At 39.0% G+C, this 21,207-nt stretch overlaps 1 protein-coding gene across 6 annotated transcripts; it reads left to right on the forward strand.

The window, feature by feature from the left end:
• The first annotated feature begins 88 nt into the window (after window positions 1-88).
• Window positions 89-20,253, forward strand: epn3a (epsin 3a). Of its 6 annotated transcripts, XM_048174597.1 has the most exons (12): window positions 89-462; window positions 4,546-5,248; window positions 9,768-9,886; window positions 11,907-11,984; window positions 12,103-12,204; window positions 12,798-12,884; window positions 13,201-13,339; window positions 15,432-15,605; window positions 15,956-16,051; window positions 16,813-17,043; window positions 17,134-17,431; window positions 17,531-20,253. In XM_048174597.1, the coding sequence occupies exons 2-11, from the start codon at window positions 4,660-4,662 to the stop codon at window positions 17,421-17,423; spliced, it is 1,905 nt and encodes a 634-aa protein (XP_048030554.1). In that variant the 5' UTR covers window positions 89-462; window positions 4,546-4,659; the 3' UTR covers window positions 17,424-17,431; window positions 17,531-20,253. The 6 variants fall into 6 exon arrangements, with proteins under 6 accessions (XP_048030554.1, XP_048030661.1, XP_048030401.1 ...); XM_048174704.1 differs by having other exon boundaries at window positions 12,804-12,884; window positions 17,134-20,253; XM_048174444.1 differs by having other exon boundaries at window positions 90-462; window positions 17,134-20,253.
• Window positions 20,254-21,207: the final 954 nt, after the last annotated feature.

Consider the following 21,207-nt stretch of genomic DNA (forward strand, 5'->3'; position numbering starts at 1 on the left):
CTGTAAGTGGGAAGTGCTATTTGTCATTTGAGAGTACATTCCCACGCAGAGCTGCATATCTGGTCTGTCAGTGACAGGTTCGTGTGTGTCGTTTTGGAGCAGAACGGGTTAAGGCCGACTGACTGACTGACTGAGCAGCCCTCCCTTCCTCCATCAGCCTCTTCCCTCGGTTCACTTTACTGGCCTTTAACAAGGGGGGGTTCTGTTGCCAGCGAGGTTGGCGCCCGGGACTTTTTTTTTTTGGGATATGTACCAACAACTCCTAACCGGATAGGCCTCCTCCACAGAACGAAACAACAAAATCACAAAGGCAAAACTTTGCGGCGCTTGACGGAGTTGGACGTCTGGTGTATTTGAACCATATTCCAAAACTATCAACACTGGAAGCATGCGGAGATGTCGAGGGGAGGACAACTACCGATAGGACCCCACAGTTGGGACTTTTATGTCAAGCAATGAGAGGTAAGGACACAAAGGACGTTCAGATGAATACGATTTTCCCTCTCGCGAGCCGAAATAAGATTTCCCAAATCTTACTCTATTATTCCAGCTGAGTCACGCAACCAAATGCCGCCTTTCAACATTAGCCTCTCCTGCCGCAATACCGCATTATGAAGATGCGAACGCTGCGAAAGCGCCTCTTTATTCCTGTTCCACAACATCGAAATGCATTTAAACGACTTTAAGGGTCTGCTTTACCTTCTTGCTAGATGAAAATCTTCAAACAAGTATGTGAAATATGGGAGAGCTGTTTCTCCACCTGGATTGAAAGTTAATTTGTATCTTGTGAAGTGGACAACTAAGTAAACAAATGTATGGGAGAACATTTGGTTAATAAGGTTAGTTATTTCCATATGATTTATCTGGAATATAACGTGAATGTAGCCTACGCTACGTTATTTAAAGTATATATAAGAAATCAATAATGCAACTTTTCATGTGGAAATTCTGTAGGTTATTCAATTAAATGAAAATGCATCATTTTCAGTTTAAGATTATTTTCAAAGATTAGCTACTTTGTGTGTCATCTCAGTCTACATTAATACATTATGCGATAAAATTATGATCAGCAAACCTTAAAAAACAAACAAACAAACGAATACAAAACCTTGGTAAAAGGGTTGATATTTTAGGACTGTCCCCTTCAAACGTAAACCCTGCATTAAGTGATAAAAACGAGATATTTGCTCGTCATTACAGAATTTACTTCCTGAAAAGCATGATGATGTCACTATGACAAACCTTTTCTAATTTCATTGTAGTTATATAGTTCATAACTTCACATATGATGAGTGTGTGCATAAAGAAAATTATTTTATAAATATGCTTATATATCACATAGTAAAACTGCCCCTCTTTCTTGTACTATATTAACCCCCTGATGGATGTTGACCTGATTTTTTTTTTTTTTAAGAGAAAGACTTGCATACAGGTTCATTGTGTATTGTGCCCATGTGTCAGCAGGGCTTGTTTTTGAAATTCCACCCTCTTTGCGCAGCACTGTGTGATCCAACAGACTCTCAGCAGAAATGTGATGTTAAGCAAACTGCTGTTATTGATTGGCGTCTAAAGCCAGTTCAGCGAGAGTGGAATGTGTCACCACATCAAGGTCACGGCCTGTGCACTATGAGATCCGTTTCTCATTGCTGTATGAAGCATATGGCTGATGTGTGTGTGTGTGTGTGTTTTTATTTATTCAGGGTGTGGTCTTGTTTATATAAAGTTATTATTAATTTTTCAGAGGAAACTTAACACTAGCTCTATGGCTTTGCTATTCAAACTACAATGTAGACTACTGCAATAGCATGTAATCAACAACATAAAACGAGCAGTGATATTTCTAGTCTAATAAAAATGAATGATTATATTGACTTAGGAATAGTTCACCCAAAAATTACAGTTCTGTCATCATTTACTCACCTTCATGTTGTTCCAAACCTGTATAACTTTCTTTCTTCTATGAGCACAAAACATTTGAAAGAATGTTGGGTTTCGAACAACACTAGACCCTACTGAGAAAATTATCATTTTTGGATGAACTATCCCTTTAAGCTTTCATGCCAGGCTTTGTCAATCCAACATTTGCGTTTGTTTTGACAGACTTTCATTAGAGTGCAACTGAAGCTGTGGTGTTTTTTCCATCAGTGAGTGATGGATTTCCAATAGCTAGATGAATACTTTACATACAATCGTTCCTATACTGAGATGAAACACTGAGAGTTTAATCTATAGCAGTATGCTTTTAAAATTGTATAAGCTCATTATTTTTTTAGCAGCGACATATTTTACCAACACTGTGGATATTGTGTATCATCAAGATAATATAATTATTTGTATTGCTTAAGACTACAAATGAAAGCATAAATATGGTAAACTGGTAACAGTATCTGTTAAAAAAATCCATGTTTAATGGGCATAATTCATGAAACACTAGCAGAATTTGTGTGTAAATTGTTCAACCATTGTCAGACCAAAACCCTTCTTATATATACACCCATTGATTCTTGTAGAATAGGAATGGTTTGTAAGACTTTGTTTTTCAAATGATTTATTTGAATGTAGTAACTCCTGCTGCACATTTGGTTGACTGATGTTTGTACAGTTTGTAACAGTTGATGGTTTGTGTTTGATTAGTTGCGTCAGTCACAAGGAAGTTGTTCCTTCCAATTAGGTCGCACTTAGATTTGGTTAAAGCTTGTTAATGGTTATAGACATGTTCACATTTTTCTCTTTCTGGCAGCCTACGTTATCTCGGGTCATATGTTGTGATGCAAGTCCACGTGGCCTTTACACTGATGTGTAATGTGAATTTCAAGTTTTGCTGGTTCTAAGCTATTTTTACCAGTGAAGTTGGGTGTCAAAGTTTTGCTGACATTTCTTGCTGTCATTTCTGCAGCTCTACACTCTTAAAAGTAAAAGTTCTTTATTAGCATCAATAGTTCCATGAAGAATCTTTAACATCCATGGAATCTTTCCATTCTACAAAAGGTTCTTTATGGTGGAAAAAGGTTCTTTAGATGTTCTTCACGCTGAGAAAAAATAAAAGAAAAAGAAAAAAATCTGTCATTTATTACTCACCCTCATGTCGTTCCAAAAATGTAAGACCTTTGTTCATCTTCAGAACACAATGTAACTCTCTGACCCCTAAATAGACCACTTTCAAGGTCCAGAAACATACTAAAGAAATTGTTGAAATAGTCGACGTGACTGCAGGGGTTTAACCTTCATTTTATGAAGTGACAAGAATACTTTTTGTGTGCAAAAACAACACAAATATAACCACTTTAATCAACAATCTCTTCTTGTCGGTTCATAAAATGAAGGTTGAACCACTGCGGTCATGTCAATGTCTTTAGTACCTTTCTGGAACTTGAAAGTGGTGTATATATTGCTGTCTATGGACGAGTCAGAGAGCTCTCGGATTGCATCAAATATGTCTTAATTTGTATTCCGAAGACGAATGAAGGTCTTACGGGTTTGGAATGACATGAGGGTGAGTAAATAATGACAGAATTTTCATTTTTGGGTGAACTAACCCATTAAGAACTGTTCACTGAAGGGTTCTTTGGCAAACCAAAATGGTTCTTCTATATGGCATCGCTGAGAAACCCATCTTTTGGAACTTTGTGGTATCAAATAGGTTTTTAACTGCACACTTCAGCCTTTTTGACCATTTTAACAACCATGATTATTGGTAAAAATAGCTGAAATTATTAAAGACCAAAAGAGCAGAGATTTTCAGGATTTTTTTTCAAGTCCACGTTCCTCAGCTGGTGCTCATTTCTTTGAAGACATGTTGGATGCAGATGGTTTGTGTTATATTGTAGAGAGGAGCTGAGTTATGTCTTTTGATTCCATATTAGAAGAACTGTCAAACGGTACCCTTGCAATAAAGTGTGATTAATTGTACTGAAGGTGGACTTTAAATCTGTATCTAATCTATATTCACTTAGGTCCTACTCAGGTGGGTCAAAAAGCACTCTAAAGTTCAGCTAATTGCATTTGATTTACATTTAAACTGTAATACATTTTAATTTAATTGTAAATAACATTTATAACAATTAAATGTCTAAAAACATTACGTTCAGTTCACACTTGAGTATATTCTTTCACAAGTCTACTCTTACAAATAATCAAATAGAGTGAAGAGTATATATATTTGGCACCCAGAGCATCCCCCCATTCCTGGCTAGGATAGGAACAGTTGAGAGTAAGGAGTTAGGGTGAAGGAGGGATGTTGTAAAACTGTCGTGGGACAGAGGTGACTTGGTTATTTGTAAATATGCCTCTGGCTGATTGGGTAGGTTATCTGAACTTTGCTAAAGTGTATCATTTCTGTAATAAGTACTTTTTTTTTTTTTTACAAGTTTGCTAAAGTGTACTTTTTCACAAGGGTAGGTTTTGCCAAAAAGCTAATGAATCCATTGAAATATCAGGTAGGTATTTTTCCAAAGAAGTCCAGGGAATCCATCTACGGTATGTTCCATTGAGATGAGGCATGTTTCTAGTGTGAAATATAAAATTTTTATTTTCACCTCTCTTCAGGTTAACAAAACTGTAACAGGAGATTGCTGAACTTTTCGTCTTTGTGGCAAACATTGCACTCCTTATCATAAACAAAAGTGCATCCATCGTCATCACCCCACACCCAAAGTCATCATGACGACCTCTTCTTTACGGCGCCAGATGAAGAACATTGTGAACAACTACACGGACGCGGAGATCAAGGTCAGGGAGGCGACGTCCAATGATCCGTGGGGTCCTCCATCCTCGCTCTTGATGGAAATCGCAGACCTGACGTTCAACGTGGTGGCGTTCACTGAAGTCATGGGCATTATCTGGAAGAGGCTCAATGACCATGGCAAGAACTGGCGGCACGTGTACAAGGCCCTCACTCTGCTGGACTATCTGATCAAGTCCGGATCAGAGCGAGTGGCTCAGCAGTGCAAGGAGAACATCTACGCCATCCAGACTCTGCGGGATTTCCAGTACATCGACCGGGATGGGCAGGACCAGGGCATGAGCGTCCGGGAAAAGTCCAAGCAGCTGGTGGCTCTGCTCAGGGATGACGAGAAGCTCAAGCAGGAACGATCACAGGCACTAAAGACCCGCGAGCGCGTGGCAGGAAGTGGTGGTTATGGATCTTTACCGCCTCCCTATCCGGGACGCCCCACCAGTCAACCCAGCATGGAAGCACTGTATGGTGAAGAGCAAAGCAGGCCGAGGGGCTCACCTTCCTCCTTCAACTGTGAGTATGTCTGTTCTTACTGTTGAGAAATGCAGAGTCACTTTTTTTGAAAATATCCAACTCCCATCCATTATCCATTTTCCAACTCCCCTAGAGTTAAACAGTTGAGTTTTACCGTTTTCGAATCCATTCAGCCGATCTCCGGGTCTTGCGGTACTACTTTTAGCATAGTTCATTGAATCTGATTAGACCGTTAGCATCTCGCTCAAAAATGACCAAAGAGTTTCAATATTTTTCCTATTTAAAACTTGACTCTTCTGTAGTTACATCGTGTACTAAGACCGACGAAAAATTAAAAGTTGCGATTTTCTAGGCCGATATGACTAAGAACTATATTCTCATTCCTGCGTAATAATCAAGGAACTTTGCTGCCGTACCATGAGTGCAGCAGGGGCAATGATATTCAAGTTTTAAATAGGAAAAATATTGAAACTCTGGTCATTTTTGAGTGTGATGCTAACAGTCTAATCAGATTCAATGAACTATGCTAAGCTATGTTAAATGTGGTACAGCCAGACCCGGAGATCGGCTGAATGGTTTAGAAAATGGTTATAAACAATAATTAAAAGTGCCCCTATTATGTTTTTTTTTCTTGTAGCTGTTTCTGAAAGTAAACGTCTCCAAAGTTTCAAAGATCAAAGTGCAATGATTCCAGCCTTAATTCCTGCTGGAACCTCCGTAGGTTTGTAATACATTTTCATAATGTCAGCCTGTGGTCTTCATTGACTGCCCACAAACAATCTCTACTTTGACCCTCAAACAATGTAGTTGTAGCTGATGCCTGGAAGAGTTTGGTTTCACAACAGACAGAGCCGTCTGACCAATCAGAGCAGAGTAGACCAATCACAACAGGTCAGTGGATAAATGCACTGATCACTAAGTGATTTTTTGAGGGATGCACTGATATTGAAATAGTGAATTTAGGCATCAGAACATTATAATGTACAATATAAAAAATGTATAGATATTTTGAAATTTGCTGAATATTACAGTAAACAGTGTTGTACTAGTGGTATTATTACTACTATTACTAATGTTTCACAGCATTAGAAGACATCAAAGGTAATCCCATATTTAACTTTTTAAGCTTAAAAGTTTTGGTGTAATGAATATTCAATGGAAGGACAGAAATTTAGGTTTCGTTAAAAATATCTTCATTTGTTTTGAAGATAAACAAAAGTCTTAGAGTGACACGAGGTTGAGTAGACGAGGACAGGATTTTCATGTTTTTATTAACTAACCGTTTAATGTATGTCAGAAACGATTGACTTCAACTGACTTCACTGGAATGGATAGTTCCTTCTTTGACTTGGGATTTGGAAATCAATCAGCTGTAGAAGTTAACTAAACCAATGGTTAATCAATGTCAGTAGTGAAAAATGTGTACACACATTGTGTACATAGAGATGTGTATCACACACGGCCTTGTGCTTTTAACCCATATTAGACATGCTTCATTCTTTTGGAAGTTCTACTTCCTCATTTTTGTAAACGTGTGATATGTAACGTTCTAATGTGAAGTGCCTCATGAGGGTGTGGATGACTCCATGTAGGCTTGATCATATGATGCATGTGTAACTGTGGATCTGATACGCATCTACATTCTTCCCATATTCATTCATTTTCTCACTAGTTTGAGACCTGTGTTGATTTTTGGAGGCTTCAGGTTGATTTGTGTTTTAAACAATGCTAGTTCTTTTCAAACTCTATCTTTCACCTGTTGGACAGAAAATGCCACCTGGCTTCTTTTGAAACTATTTCCACTATTTTGAAACTGACATTGATGAGCTGTGTTATAACTACACTTAATGTGACTTTACAGTGCATTTACAGTGAAACTTCTAGATCAGCTGTCATATGCTTTCATTGGCTGATGTATATGCATGACAATCTATTTAAACACGAAGATTACTTTCTGTGAGTTAATCAGCTTATCATGTAATTGATTTGATTAAAATATGTAATTGACTGACAGTCCTTAATCCTTAATGTGGTCTGTCATATGGTACGACAGACCACATATTTAGTTCCACAAGGACTGATCTTCTGGACTCAAGTCTTTGATGACATAAGGTGCAGCTCAGTTTCACTTTTACTTACAATAGACCAACTTGTTTGTCATGATGCCAGGTATTTTGGGAAAGTACAGAAATTTCCCATCCTTTGTTTACATGGTCACTTTATGAAAAGTGTGTTGATTGACACAGTTTACAGGGTCAGATTGTCATGATTTTGAGTAGATAAGGTTAAAAGTTGTGATTTGTGCCTCACAGGAGCCAATGGTAATGTTGAGTTGTCCATGTCTCTTCACCAGTGCATTCCAGGCCAGACGCAGCCATTCAGAAGCACTGTAGTGGAAGTGATTGCAACTGGAAAACCGCAATGCCATTTTCTGGGCTATTTTCTGTATGGGTGCGCTGCCTCTTTCAAACAGTTCAGATGAGGAAATAATTCACAGTGCAGAAAATAAAACAACAATTATGTAAGGGTTAAAGGTAGGGTAGGCAATTTTCTTCACAAACACTTTTTGTTATTCTGGTTGAAACTCTCTTCACATCCTGATAGAAATCAATAATAAAAGTGGTCTAAATATTAAGAAATGTACAAATAGGCTAGGGCTGCACAATTTATTGCACAATATACGAACATTGAACTTAAACACGATTATTGCTTAATTATTGCTTGATTATTGCTTACGATTCTTGGTGCGATTATGAAATTGCAAAGGCTGCAATGAAGTATGGCTCCAAATGCTAATCCATCTGAAAGCACTGCAAGTTTGAGTCACTTATAATGTGCATTTGAAAAAGCAACACACGTCAAACATCTTTCCAGACATGAGAAGCATTTAACATCTTGTCCAACAAAAGACAACGTTTAATAACATGTTTTTACTCCAAACTCACTTCATAACGACAGTTGAGCATCCTTCTGTGAGATGATGTGGCTTCTTAAGGCTGATTTATATTTCTGCGTTGGACCTACGCTGGAGCCTCTGTGCCGTAGGCTATGAGTCTATTTTCATTTATACTTCTGCATCGTTGTCCGCGTCAACGTGCATGCAGACCACTAGTAGGCAGTGTCCGTGGTCATGTCGAGTATCAAGGCAAAAGCCGAAGAAGAAGCAGCTTGTCATGTACATTGTCAGAGAAGCTTACAAATAGAAGCGGCAAATAGGTAATGACTTTTGTTCCAGTATGACTGCATGTGTCCTCTGAAATAGAGAGTTTTTCATTCCTATGGAACTTGAAAACGCTTGCTCTTCTCCGATTGCTCCGCACCAGTTTTTTGACCTGAGGGAGGGGTTCTATCAGACCAATCACAGCGCATGCGGTCCGCGTAGAATTGACGCGTTGTTACATTTTTGAAGAGGTACACACAGCCTACACACAGTTTGTTATGTTTAATCAATCAAAGTGTTTCAATCTTCTGTTTATTCAACTACAGCGATATGACGCGTTATCTTCCTCTGCGGCAGGGCATATTTGGAGTTTCTGTGCAAGAGCGCCCTCTGGCTTTCAGATGGAGAAGCATTTACTACTGATCACAGAGCCATACAGCTCTGACAAGCTGCGCATAAAATAATTGCAGCCTTTGCCAAATCGCATGCGGTTTATTCGTGATAAATTGTACAGCCCTAATATAGACAGTCACAGAGCGCCGAAAATTAACAGCAGCCACCTTTAACAGTTCGTCCTCAACCAAAATGAGCTTATGCTGTGTTCAAACATATCGTAACCGTAATTACGAGATGGCAACCTGAGACATTCTACCTGGAGTTGTTCAGGTCCTCACACTCAGATTTAAGTGTTTCTATGTCAACGCAATCTGCAGCAGTTGGGTGGTACAAGTTAGCACTCTGTAAGTTGTTTATGTTCATTATTATTGTAATGTTATGTGATTTGAGACATGAGGTAATTTTACGCCGTCCCTCGTGATGCTTTGTAGAATCTTCTCTGGCTGTGTGCAACCTGTGCGTTCATGTGTTTTGAAGGAGGCGTGGCTTTGGAGACGCTCTGAAGGGAGGGTGGGATCTAATGCTTTCAAAGCTAGCATGCTATTGCTAGCTGCTCAAATTGCCTACCCTACCTTTAATGTAGAGACATGAAAGTAGCATTAGCCTTTCACCATGTATGAAAGTGAAATATTATTAATCATTAAACTGTACATACATACATACATACTACAACTACTACTACTAATAATATTTATTATTATTATTATTAATTAATTATGATGCATCAGAATGCCATGGCACAGATGGGTGAACTGTCAGATAAAACCTGTATGGGGGGTTATTATAATGTAAGCCCCATCACCCCGTCCCTCTTCAACCGCCCCACACAGACACCCCATTGTTTCAAAAGCAGAGTCAAACAGGCACAGGAAAGCAATTCCAGCCCGGGCATGGAACAACAGTGATTTGGGTGCTTGTTTAACATTCAGTGGTGGTGGTGCCAGTCATTTCTCTTCCAAACCAAGAAGTTGAATCAAGCATTTTCTCTTTTCTTCCTACCAGCCTCCTCTTCCTCTCCTCATCTGGCCCCAGATCTGGAGCGGGCCCGGCCGCAGACGAGCGGGGAGGAGGAACTTCAGCTGCAGCTGGCCTTGGCCATGAGCCGAGAGGAGAGCGAGAAGGTGAGGTTTAAACAAACACACACACACAGATCTACTATTAACTGGATCAGAATCAGTGGTTCTCTACTGGTTTTGCTTCAGGATGCAGGTTTTACAGACATTGTGTGGCGACCCAACACAGTGCCATTCATATTTCTAAGAGCACTGTCCAGCAGCAAGACCAACCGATTAAAGCCGGGGATACACCTAATGATTGTAAGGCCGATTATGAATGTAATTTGATATTTACGACTGATCATGCCCAAACGCGCCAAGTCAGAGCCAGTTGCGTTCAGTCGGTGTTTACAGTTGGTGTTTAAATTCTGTGTGTAAGTATTTAAATCTGCTTCAGTCTATGTGTGTTGAGCACAGCCTTAGAATGTTTCGGCTAGTTGTTAAGTGTGTCCCCGGCTTAAGTTAACAAAAAATTAAAAACGATTAAAGTGCCCCTATTATCCGAAAAGAAAGAATCAATTCTGAACTGCCTGAAACAAGTTGTCAGTAATTCCAGTCTTACTTTAGCCTCGAACCTACGTTGGTTTGTAACAAGTTTGCATAATGTCAGTCTGTGGTCTTTGTTGGCTGCCTACAAACAACATTTACTTTGACCCTCAAACACTAGTTGTAGCTGAGGCCTGGAAGAGTTTGGTTTGTGTTGTCGCTTTGCATGCACTTCCAAAGAATGAGGACTCCAACTCAAATTGATAGAGTGAAACCGACATCATCCTTACTGTTTGTGCATCAAGTGCTGAGGTGAAATTCAGATAATTATGTTAATGTCCATTTAGTTTCTGCCACACGCTGTAAGGAGTCGGCCAATGAACAACAAACTGTGCCATCTGACCAATCACAACAGACTGGGCTGTCTGACCAATCAGAGCAGAGTAGGCTTGCAGAAAGATTTTATTTAATTTAGAGAGCCCGAATCCTTGATCAAGCCAATTCAGACACTGAGAAAAGAGCTGATGCTGCAATGTATATTATGAGAACATTAAAGTGTTTTTTTTAGCATTAGTACATTAGGTATTTTGTAATGAACAAAAGATATTGACGATCTTGCACTTACAGGCATATTCAAATTGCTGTGCGAGTAAACCTCACTCCTCTGATCTCAAGAGATGCTCTAGCGACTGATGCTAGAGGTTGCAACCTTTAGCCTCCTTCTTAGAGCTTCCGACTCCCATGCTGGAGACCCAGGTTTGAGGCCCGTGCAGAACGGGGCGAGTAGGACCTGGATGAGAGGTTACATTGGTGCCGTGACCCGGATGGGAGTGAGGTCTAGGGGGGTGAGTGTAATGGAGGCCAGCTGGTAGTCGCTGTGCAAGTAAACCTGATGCTCTAGCAACTGACACTAGGGGTTGCATCCTTTAGCCTCCTTGTTAGAGCGTCCGACTCCCACGCCGGAGACCCAGGTTCGAGACCCAGGTTTGAGTATATTTGTCCTCTTCCCCTTATATCACCTACTTCCAAGTAGAAAATATAAATTGAATTGGCTATTGGCTATGTAACAAAGGTTGAACACTATCAATAGGAAATATGTAATCACAGAAAAGAAGCAGCATTTTCATGGGGAGAGGCTGTATGAAACCATCCATCTTGTCTGAGATATGTTTTAAAGTGTCCTTTTTGTAATGTCCCTCATGGAGGTAATTTGTCTTCATTTAGAAGTTTGTAACAACTCATTATTCGCTTGGAGGCTTTAGTACAGCACCAAATTTCCAATTGGCATGTGAACAAATGGTTTGTTTTTGGAGTGCACTGAAGATGAGGGTGATATGTTGCTGTCTTCCATCAGCATTGTCCAGAAAGAGCTCAGTCATGATCTGACAGTGTTACCAGTGTGTGAAGAGAGCACATTAGCATCTGCACTCACTGATAATGCAGGTCTAAGTGAAGCTACTGTGACTCTTAGTGTGCTACTGGACTGGAGCATTGATCCAATGCTCATAAATCAGGCTGAGTGGAGCTGTTTGTTTGAGCAGCAACGATATAATTGCACTCTGATTCGCTCTTCACTAACCCCAATCCTCTTCTCCTTCAGCCCGCTCCAGTTGTGGATATTGATGAACAGACACAGCTTCAGATCGCAATGAGTCTCAGTAAGGAGGAGGCGCACAAGGTACAGCACTACCAGGAGTCACAGCTACTCCTGCCCTTCATTCATTAGTTGCCCGCTAGAACATGCCTGTATGTTGTGAATGACACTGCTTGTGTATTGTCTGATTGTAAATCTCTAGCCAGCTCCTCCTCCTCCTGCTGCTGCTGCTGTTGCTCTGGACATGGATGAAGAGGCTCAACTTCAGCTGGCTCTGAGTCTCAGTAAAGAGGAACATCAGCAGGTAGGCACCTGGAGCATGAGTGGCATATTAAGCTTTTCAAGCACCAATAGGTTTTTGAGTTTAGTTATTAACTGAGCTTTTGAAATAGTTATTTACACTCTCCAACAGTAGGTGGCGCTTATGGAACAGCAGCGCTGAGGTTATAAATGCAATTTTATACGGAGATAAGAGAAAAAGAAAATGTTGTCGAAACTTCTGAAGACTGTTAGATCACACATTCATACCCCCCCCAATTCAATATAAAAATATTATATTCATATTTTTCTTCTTATATTTCGAGCATCAAGAACAGTGAGCTTGCAATATTTTCTTTGCTGGCACTGTGTTAATGTCCTGTTTACAGACTTCGTAATATTTCCACACAAATGACATTTTGGGAATTTATTGCAGTGCAGTTTGTGTGCAAGTCCGGAATAGAGATTGGCCAAAATAAAACTAAAAACCGTCCATTTCCGATTTATGGCCGGTCAACTGGTGCATCTCCAGAAAAAAAGTATGATAGGATGAATGTGCATACATGTTTTTTTTTTTTTTTTTTTTTTTTGTAGACTTTCTCTCTAGTTGTGTTCTTAAGGATGTCTGTTGTTTGCTAGGAACAGCGAAGTCGCCAGGGAGACGAGTCGTTGCTCCAGAAAGCACTTGAGGAGAGCAAACGAGAAATGGAGGCCAAAGGAGCAGGAGTATGAGACAACTCTTTTAACCTGTTGGCTATTTACAAACTCTTCTAAATGACTCTTCTGATGCATTTATTTAGAAGATATAAATGGATTAATAGTTACTATGACAAATCATTTGTCTGGAGAGATGGACATTTTGAGGCCGTCCTTATTATTGTTCTTCAGGCTGTTAGAAACTTGAGTTCGAGGTACTGTACTGCAGTTAGATGTCCCCATTGCAGGATTTTTCGTGAACGCTTGTGTATAGATGCATACCGTATTGACCTAAATTCTCTTTCTGAATGTGCTGAAAGTGCTTTTCTGTCCTTTCCTTTGGCAGTCTGCCATGTTGGATCTTGCAGATATTTTTGCTCCAGCTCCTGATGTTCCCTCTGTTGCCAAACCTTGGGACTCATCTGCCGGGCATAGCGCTTTAGCCCAGGCTGGTCCTCTGAGATCCGACCCCTGGGATAGTCTGGGTAAGATCAGCAACCACATGTGATTGAGTATGTATGTATCTCAGCTATTTGCACTCTTTGAAGGGTTAGTTCACCGAAAAATGAAAATAATGTCATTTATTAATGTCATTCTACACCCGTAAGACCTGTGTGTTTGTGTGTTTGTGTTCATCTTCGGAACACAAATTAAGATATTGTTGATGAAATCTGATGGTTCAGTGAGGCCTCTATTGAGAGCGAAGCCATTCAAACTCTCAAGGTCCATAAAGTTACTAAAAACATATTTGAAACATTTCATGTGAGTTCAGTGGTTCTATCTTAATGTTTTAAAGCGACAAGAATACTTTTTGTGCGCCAAAAAAAAACATAATAATGACTTTTCAACAATATCTATATGGGCCAATTTCAAACCACTGCTTCATGAAGCTTCGAAGCTTTATGAATCTTTTGTTTCGAATTAGTGATTCAGATCACGTGACTTTGGCACTCCAATCCACTGATTCGATTCGTAAAGCTCTGAAGCAGTGTTTTGAAATTGGCCCATACAGATATTGTTGAAACGTTTTTATATTGTTTTTTTTTGGCACACAAAAAGTATTCTTGTCGCTTATGGGTGTGGAACGACATGAGGGTGAGTAATAAATGACATTATTTTCATTTTTGGGTGAACTAACCCTTTATCAGTAAAGGTCCACCCAATTTCTTTTGACAGATATGTTTAAAAAAATAAAATGCATTTAATCTACATAATATTCTACAAAATTATGTTTTAGCCACATCAGCCAAAGGCTGTTAATTCAAGAAAATGTTTTGTCCATAAATGTTCCCTAACAGTACAACATTTTATTTTGCATATTATTTTATTTTATTGGAACTTTACTTTTTTTTTTTTCTTCTTGACAAAGCACATATGCGAAAGTAGGAAAATTGTAAGGAGATTTGACCCAAGTAGGTTTCAAACTTGGGTGCTCCTGGCCAACTGCAGTCATTTTTTTAATCCCCATAACCTGTTTTTACTTGCATTTGGTGCAGATGGACTCTTTCAGGTTGCGAAATAAATGAGTCATGGGTGACAAATACGCCTGTGAAAAGCGATTAGATTAGGTGTTCCTCAATGACCATGGTAACCAAAAATGTTTGCTCCACCTACGCCAGTGGTTTTCAGCCTTTTTGCCTCCTCTTGTCAAAGACAATATTTGAAGGCCCACCAAGATACTTCAGATAGCTGCTCATTTTCAGATTTTCTATATAAAGAAACTAGGAGTGGCAATCATGGTTATTATAGTTAGCAAAAAAAAAAAAGTGGGTATATATATATATATATATATATATATATATATATATATATATATATATATATATATATACACACACACTAAATATTTTTAAATATTTGAATACTTTCACTTTTCATAATATTTATTACTCACAAATATCAATTTCTATCTAATAACATTATATATACACAGTCCAACCTGAATGTATTCAGACACCTTGAACATTTCATTCATTAATACAGTTTATTCACTATAGTTTAAAAAAATGGTAATAAAATATGACAAGAGTTAAACTGTGTCAGAAAAAATAATCTTAATTATGTCAGATAACACTTAAGCAAAACATGGTCAGGTCAAAGTGTCTGAATTATTTTTGGTTCCAAATTTGTATCAGTTTTACTGGTAATCCACTATATGAAGAATGTTTGGGTATAATGTCACAGTTTACTTTTATTTTGCTATCTTCACTTACATAAATGAACTATAGTGTCCTGCACCCACTAGTAAAAATATATCAAAAATGTCTGAATAATTTTTGGTTTGGCTGTGTTTGTGTGTATAATATATATATATATATATATATATATATATATATATATATATATATATATATATATATATATATATATGCAGTGTTTTTGGAAGTGTGCTGAGGCCCCCTGGTTGAGAACCACTTATTTACCTTACCCTGATACATGTCAGTATAAAGCCAAAGACTGTTGGTTCAGCCAATGAAATTTCAACAAAAAAAATTACTTAAGTGTGCACCTTTCTGCAAAATGAGCATAAACGTCCAGCAATACTGAACTTCACACACCTGCTGGATTGTGTTCAAGCAGAGCCCAGCTCTTTAAGCCACGGCCGTGGAAGCTCATGGATGGCACCGCCTGCATCAAGTGTTCGTTCCCAGCCTTGGTCCCAGCCGCAGCCACATCCTGACCCATGGGACGCCCCTCAGAACGCCTCAAGCCCTCTGTCCATCAGTCAGACTTGGATCTCCTCTGCACATGGTATAACATAAACCTGTAGATTATATCACTGGCCACACCTGATGTAAATATGAATGCATGGTGACACACTGAGTGAATACAATAACACATACAAGCTAAAGATGCTAAATATACTAAATATACTAATTTAAGATGCTATTAAAAAATTTACTTTGCTAATAAATGTTCCTGTTCTTACTGTGCACAACAATCTGGGTTTGTTTTCCCTGAAGAGAAAGTCAATTTTAAATGTGTGTATCTGCTAAATGTTTATCGTCAACGTGGAAGTGTACATTAGCGAGATGACCTCGAGTTAGACGTGAACTACAGATCACAAACTCCAGTGTTTCATGGGTCTTTAAATTCTCTAGGAACTGGAGTGGATCCATTTTCTCCCCCAGTTGCAGACATACAAGGATCTATCGGGCCTCTCAAAACTCCCTCCCCTCGTGCAGCAAGTCCCTCAGGCAATCACAGCACTCTGCTCTTCTTGAACTAAATTCTTATTTTTTATTTCCTATTAATATTAATATATTATTAATATTAACAATCACTACTTAATATTCTATTTCATTTACTCATTCCTTTTAATGTTTTCATGTTTTTGTTTGTTTGTTTGTTTGCCTGTGAATAGTTTGATTTTATGCCATGGAAATATTTCATATTTATACTACCTTTCAAAATGTTGGGCTTCTGAAAGACATGAATGCTTTTATTCATCAAGGATGCATTAAACTGATCAAAAAAACAACAACATTAAAGACAGTTATAATGTCACAAAAGATTCCTAATTCAAATAAATGCTGATCTTTTTGAACTTCATAAAAAAAACCCTGAAAAATCAACACAGTAATCCCCTCCCCACTCTGAAAAATCAACACAAAAAATCACATGAAGGATCATGTGACAATGAAGACTGAATGTAATGATGTTACATCAATGATGTAATGATGCTGAAAATTCAGCTTTGTCACATGAATAAATTACATTTTAGAATGTATTCAGATAGAAAAAATTGTAATAATATTTTATATTAAATTTAAATATAATATAATATTTTAACTGTATTTTTGATCAAATAAATGCAGACTTGGTCGTTGGTGAACATAAGACACTTCTTTCAAAAACATGAAAAAATCATCCCAACCCCAAATTAGTGAATGGTAGTGTATGTATATATATAAATTAATTTCTGAATTTATTTTTCTTTTGTTTTATACTTATATAGATGATGATCTATTTGATGAGGCTATGGACGGAGGTCAGGCAAATGTAAATGGCCACGGTAGTCCTGAGCCTTTCAATATGTCTTCCCTTGGCGAAGGTCTACCAAAAACAGCTCCTCTAACCTCCAGTACTCCAGAGGCGTTTCTGGGTCCCACCGGAGCATCACTCGTCAACTTGGATTCTCTGATACCCTCCAACCCTCCTTCCAAGAACTTCAACCCATTTTTATCAGGTTAGAACGCACCATTAGACCAAACTACTACTTGTCACGTGCGTCAAAATCCATATTATTTTAATTCATTTTGGACTTTATCCCATTTAGGCCTGAGTGCTCCATCGGCCTCTAATCCATTCCAACACGAACCACAACCCCGCCTCACACTTAATCAGATGCGTCCCAGCTCCACATCCCCTTTGCCTACATCCCTCCCATTTAATCCCTCTCTACCCATGGCTGCCAGCAACCAGCCCAGCTCCCTGCCTAGTACCTTCACACAGTCTGCACAGGTCCCGCCGCTGATCCCTGGACACCTCCCTCAACCGCTGCTACCCCTGTCAACGACATCCACGCTTGGAGATCCAGACCAACACAATCAGAATCCGTTCCTATGAAAGACAGCGTAAGCAGATCCAAACAAGCTTTTGAAAGGACAATTTAACCACCGACTTGACTTAAAACTGGAACACACTTTTTTTTAATGTCTTTGCTTCTTTCACAGCTTCCTGGTTTTGCTCTATGCAGTCACTCTTAAGAGGCGTTCACACATACAGCGGTTTCCAGTGACAAAAACCATTTGTGTTCAACAACGGCAGCCTTTGGTAATGCAATGTGGCAAAGTTGAGAAAAGTTCAATATTATGCACGAGTGTCCATGCAATGTTGAGAGCAATAGACACTGGCGCACACATGATCCATCTCCTGTGAGATACTGTAGTTAAGTGTTGTAAGATGGAGAAATTTGGTAAGGCCCAGGCACACCAAACCGACATCAAAGAACTAGTGGCAACGAAAACCAACTGTGGTGTTGCCTCATGTCGCCTGCGTCTGGGCCAAAACGTGTTTAAACACAATGCAAAGACTACAGCCAACTGGCACATTCATTCTGCACCTGTGTGCGAGGAAATAACTCTCCATACCAGCAGGTGGCAGTAGTCTGTATTTGGCATTCAAATAGGGAAACTGGAAGAACTGCGGATTTACAAACCGTAAACAAACTTTGCGTTCTATTCTGAAGAGCTCCTCCCTATGCCCTAATCCCTTCAAAGGGTTTACTCTTTGGAGTGAGAGCTTCAAAGGGATGATGGGTGTAGTAGTGGACCAAAAAAACTTTCCTTGGAACGCTGAGCCAATTAAGAAGGCATTGTCATTGCACAATTGTGTACGCTGCTTAAAGAATTATGGGAGAAAAGTGTTTATCAGTTGTACCCTTCAAAATCCTTAATTCCGAAGGGGCCTTTTAAGTGGCAAGTTTTGAACACTTTGGTTTGGAACGACCTAGTCTCGTGTAGCCAGACCTTCAGACTGAAGGCAGAAGGTCTGGACTCAATCGCAGCTTTCATTGGGCAGACCGGCATGCATCTAATAAATTATTCATTCAAGAACATCGTGCAAGTTTACTACAACAATGGAGCCACGAACTTCACATACAAAATCCAGCATTTAGATCCTGAAGTGCTCATAGTCACAGTTGTAAACACAACAGCATTCTTTTTCCATGAGGGGGTTTGGCTTCACGGCATTTGTTTCAAGGCAGACCTTTAAAGAACGGGACACGCACGTCTCCCGGACATCCTGTATAATTCAACCAACCAGGTGAAGACTACGAAGACCCTGAAGTGTTTCTAGTTAAGTGCTATATGCATCAGACGTTCAGACAAACTAGGAACGACCCTTCACTAGGGGCTTTTATAGGAACTTGCAGCCACGGTGGTCCCCCGAGAACTAAATGTTCCCCTTTGACCATTTTCCTGGTTGCATTCACACCGCCAGTAGGAACTCTGAAGGGATGTAAGCAGTTACTAACAATCCTGCTGCTCTCGTTGTTGTGTGGAACTTTTATTTTGACGGAGCTGAGAACGGCTTAGCCAGAGCTTGAGCACACAGCACTGATATTCTCCATCTTCATTAGTTTATGATCTGTTTTAACAGTTTTATATGTTATTAGATGGAACTGTTAAACAAAGGAAGTAAACAGTATGCAAAAAAGTTTTCCATCTATCACTGTTTTCCATGTTCGTGGAATAAATATATAGGCTATAAACTCTGTGTTTACAGAGCCAATCAAATTACGTCACTGGTAGTTCCTATTGTGCTGGGTTAGACTCTACTCTGAAGTAGGAGCCCCCCTCATTCGTTCCCAGTTCCTGTGGTGCGAATACGGCCAAAAATTGGGTACTTCCACCATCACTTATAAGAACTATGAAAAGGTTCCTCCAGTGCAAATAATTCTACATGACAGGATTGTTCTCACTCCAAAGTGCCATTCAGGGGAGGATTTAACTTGTTTTGGATGCAGCCTTCTGTGTGCCGTTTTTACTTTGCCATTTGTTTGCTATCGTCACTTTCGTTTTTTAATAACAGTAATCGTGTAAAAAGAATCAATTATGAAACCAGCTTTAAAGCAGCTTTAAAAAAGACAGTGGAGTCATTATTCTGCTCAATTTAATGCGATGTTGATTCAATTGTTTACCGACACTACGTCCCAGATGTGATCATATTTTCAAAAGATTTTGACAGATAACATTAGGGCATCCAGCAACAAGAACAACAACCACAGCCACCAATACAGCCACTCGTCGACCTCCAGTCATAAACCACTGTATGTGTGAACGCCCTTTATTTATGATCATGTGTCACTGTCAACTATGCATTACATGGCAATACAGATTGATGCTGGCTTTATAGGAAATGACAAATAAATGACACAATTTAAAAGTTGAGAATATTTAATCCAACCCCTGCTACATCAGTATCTCCTTTAAACACCACATATTTTAATATTATAGTAGATTTGGAAAGGACAACGCACTTGTTACTTGTATCATCAAACCTATTACATAACTAAGCACAAGTCCAATGCCACTTATCATATTCTGATTTCTCACACCAATTTCTTTAGTGTCCCCTTATTGGTCTGGAGTATCTGATGACTTTCAATGCTGTTCTTTTCTTTACTGATATCTGTAAATTGAACACATCCTGATGGGTCACTCTCACCAGTATGAAGGGGCCAATTGGGGTCAATAATTTAAGCAGCAAAATGTAAAGTATAATGATTTTGTAATATTGGGCATTGACTGTTGAATGAATAGACCTCCAGCAAGAGAATGTACTTACCGTGGTTTTCAGAATGAATTGATGCCACATACTAACAGAATGTAAGAATGTGAGACTTGCACATGACATGTTGTTCATCGAATACAAGGATGGAGATGAAACCGAATGGCATGTCTGGTTTATGTTTGTTTATGGTTCATACATCATGCTCTCCACTTCTGGCTTGTCATTTCTTGCACATACCGTATACTGTACTAGTCAAATGCTTGGACACACCTACTCAAAGGTTTCAGAAAACTAGAAAACTGTAATATAAATTAAAGGATGGAAATCAAGTAGTGAGAAAAACGTCTCATATAGCCTTTAATATATATTGATTTCCACTGCACTACTTTTCTAACTTTTTTTATGTAAACATGCAGTAGACAGGCACCTTTAACCAATAATCTTCAACACGCCATTTAAGTTAAAATTACTTTTTAGACCTTGCATTTTCTTCCATTCCTCTACATTTTTTTCCCCATTACACTGTCCTGCATCTTGCATTTTTGCATTACACTGCATTGCTTTTCCATTGTTTTCTATGTAAACATGCACTAGACTGACATATTTGACTGTTGCACTCACATCCTACAACATGTACAGCATCTCACGCAAGACAGGGCTTTCTAAAAAGACTTTTTTGTTTTTACCCATTCCACTGTCCATGTCTCACAAAATGCATTCTGTGTGAGCGGCCTTTAATTATGTTAGATTCTTTAACTTGACGAGGTGCATCCTGGACACAGGTGTAAAGAATACCTGAAAACTATACTTGAATAAAAGTACAGATACCTTACAGTGAAAATGACTCCATTACAAGACACCAATTCCAAAACAACTTGAGAAAAAGTCCCCAGTTTCACAGACAAGGCTTAAGCTTAGTCCCAGACTAAAATGCATTTTTGAGCTGTTTTAAATGAAAGCAACTTTGACATTGTTTTGTCTCAAGATGCACACCAGTAATGTATATAAGGCACATTTATAAAAGCTACTTAAAGGGTTAGTTCACCCAAAAATGAAAATTCTGTCATTTATTACTCATGTCGTTTCACACCCGTAAGACCTTCGTTAATCTTCA

The sequence above is a fragment of the Megalobrama amblycephala genome, linkage group LG1 (assembly GCF_018812025.1).
Source record: "Megalobrama amblycephala isolate DHTTF-2021 linkage group LG1, ASM1881202v1, whole genome shotgun sequence".
In the NCBI taxonomy this organism is placed as follows: domain Eukaryota; kingdom Metazoa; phylum Chordata; class Actinopteri; order Cypriniformes; family Xenocyprididae; genus Megalobrama; species Megalobrama amblycephala.

Excerpts from the sequence above, each read along its gene's own strand:
- epn3a (XM_048174597.1), top strand. The coding sequence starts at position 4,660 with ATGACGACCTCTTCTTTACGGCGCCAGATGAAGAACATTGTGAACAAC. Across the intron at positions 12,205-12,797 it reads GTAAAGAGGAACATCAGCAG|GAACAGCGAAGTCGCCAGGG; the intron begins GTAGGCACCTGG and ends GTTGTTTGCTAG. Across the intron at positions 12,885-13,200 it reads TGGAGGCCAAAGGAGCAGGA|TCTGCCATGTTGGATCTTGC; the intron begins GTATGAGACAAC and ends TTCCTTTGGCAG.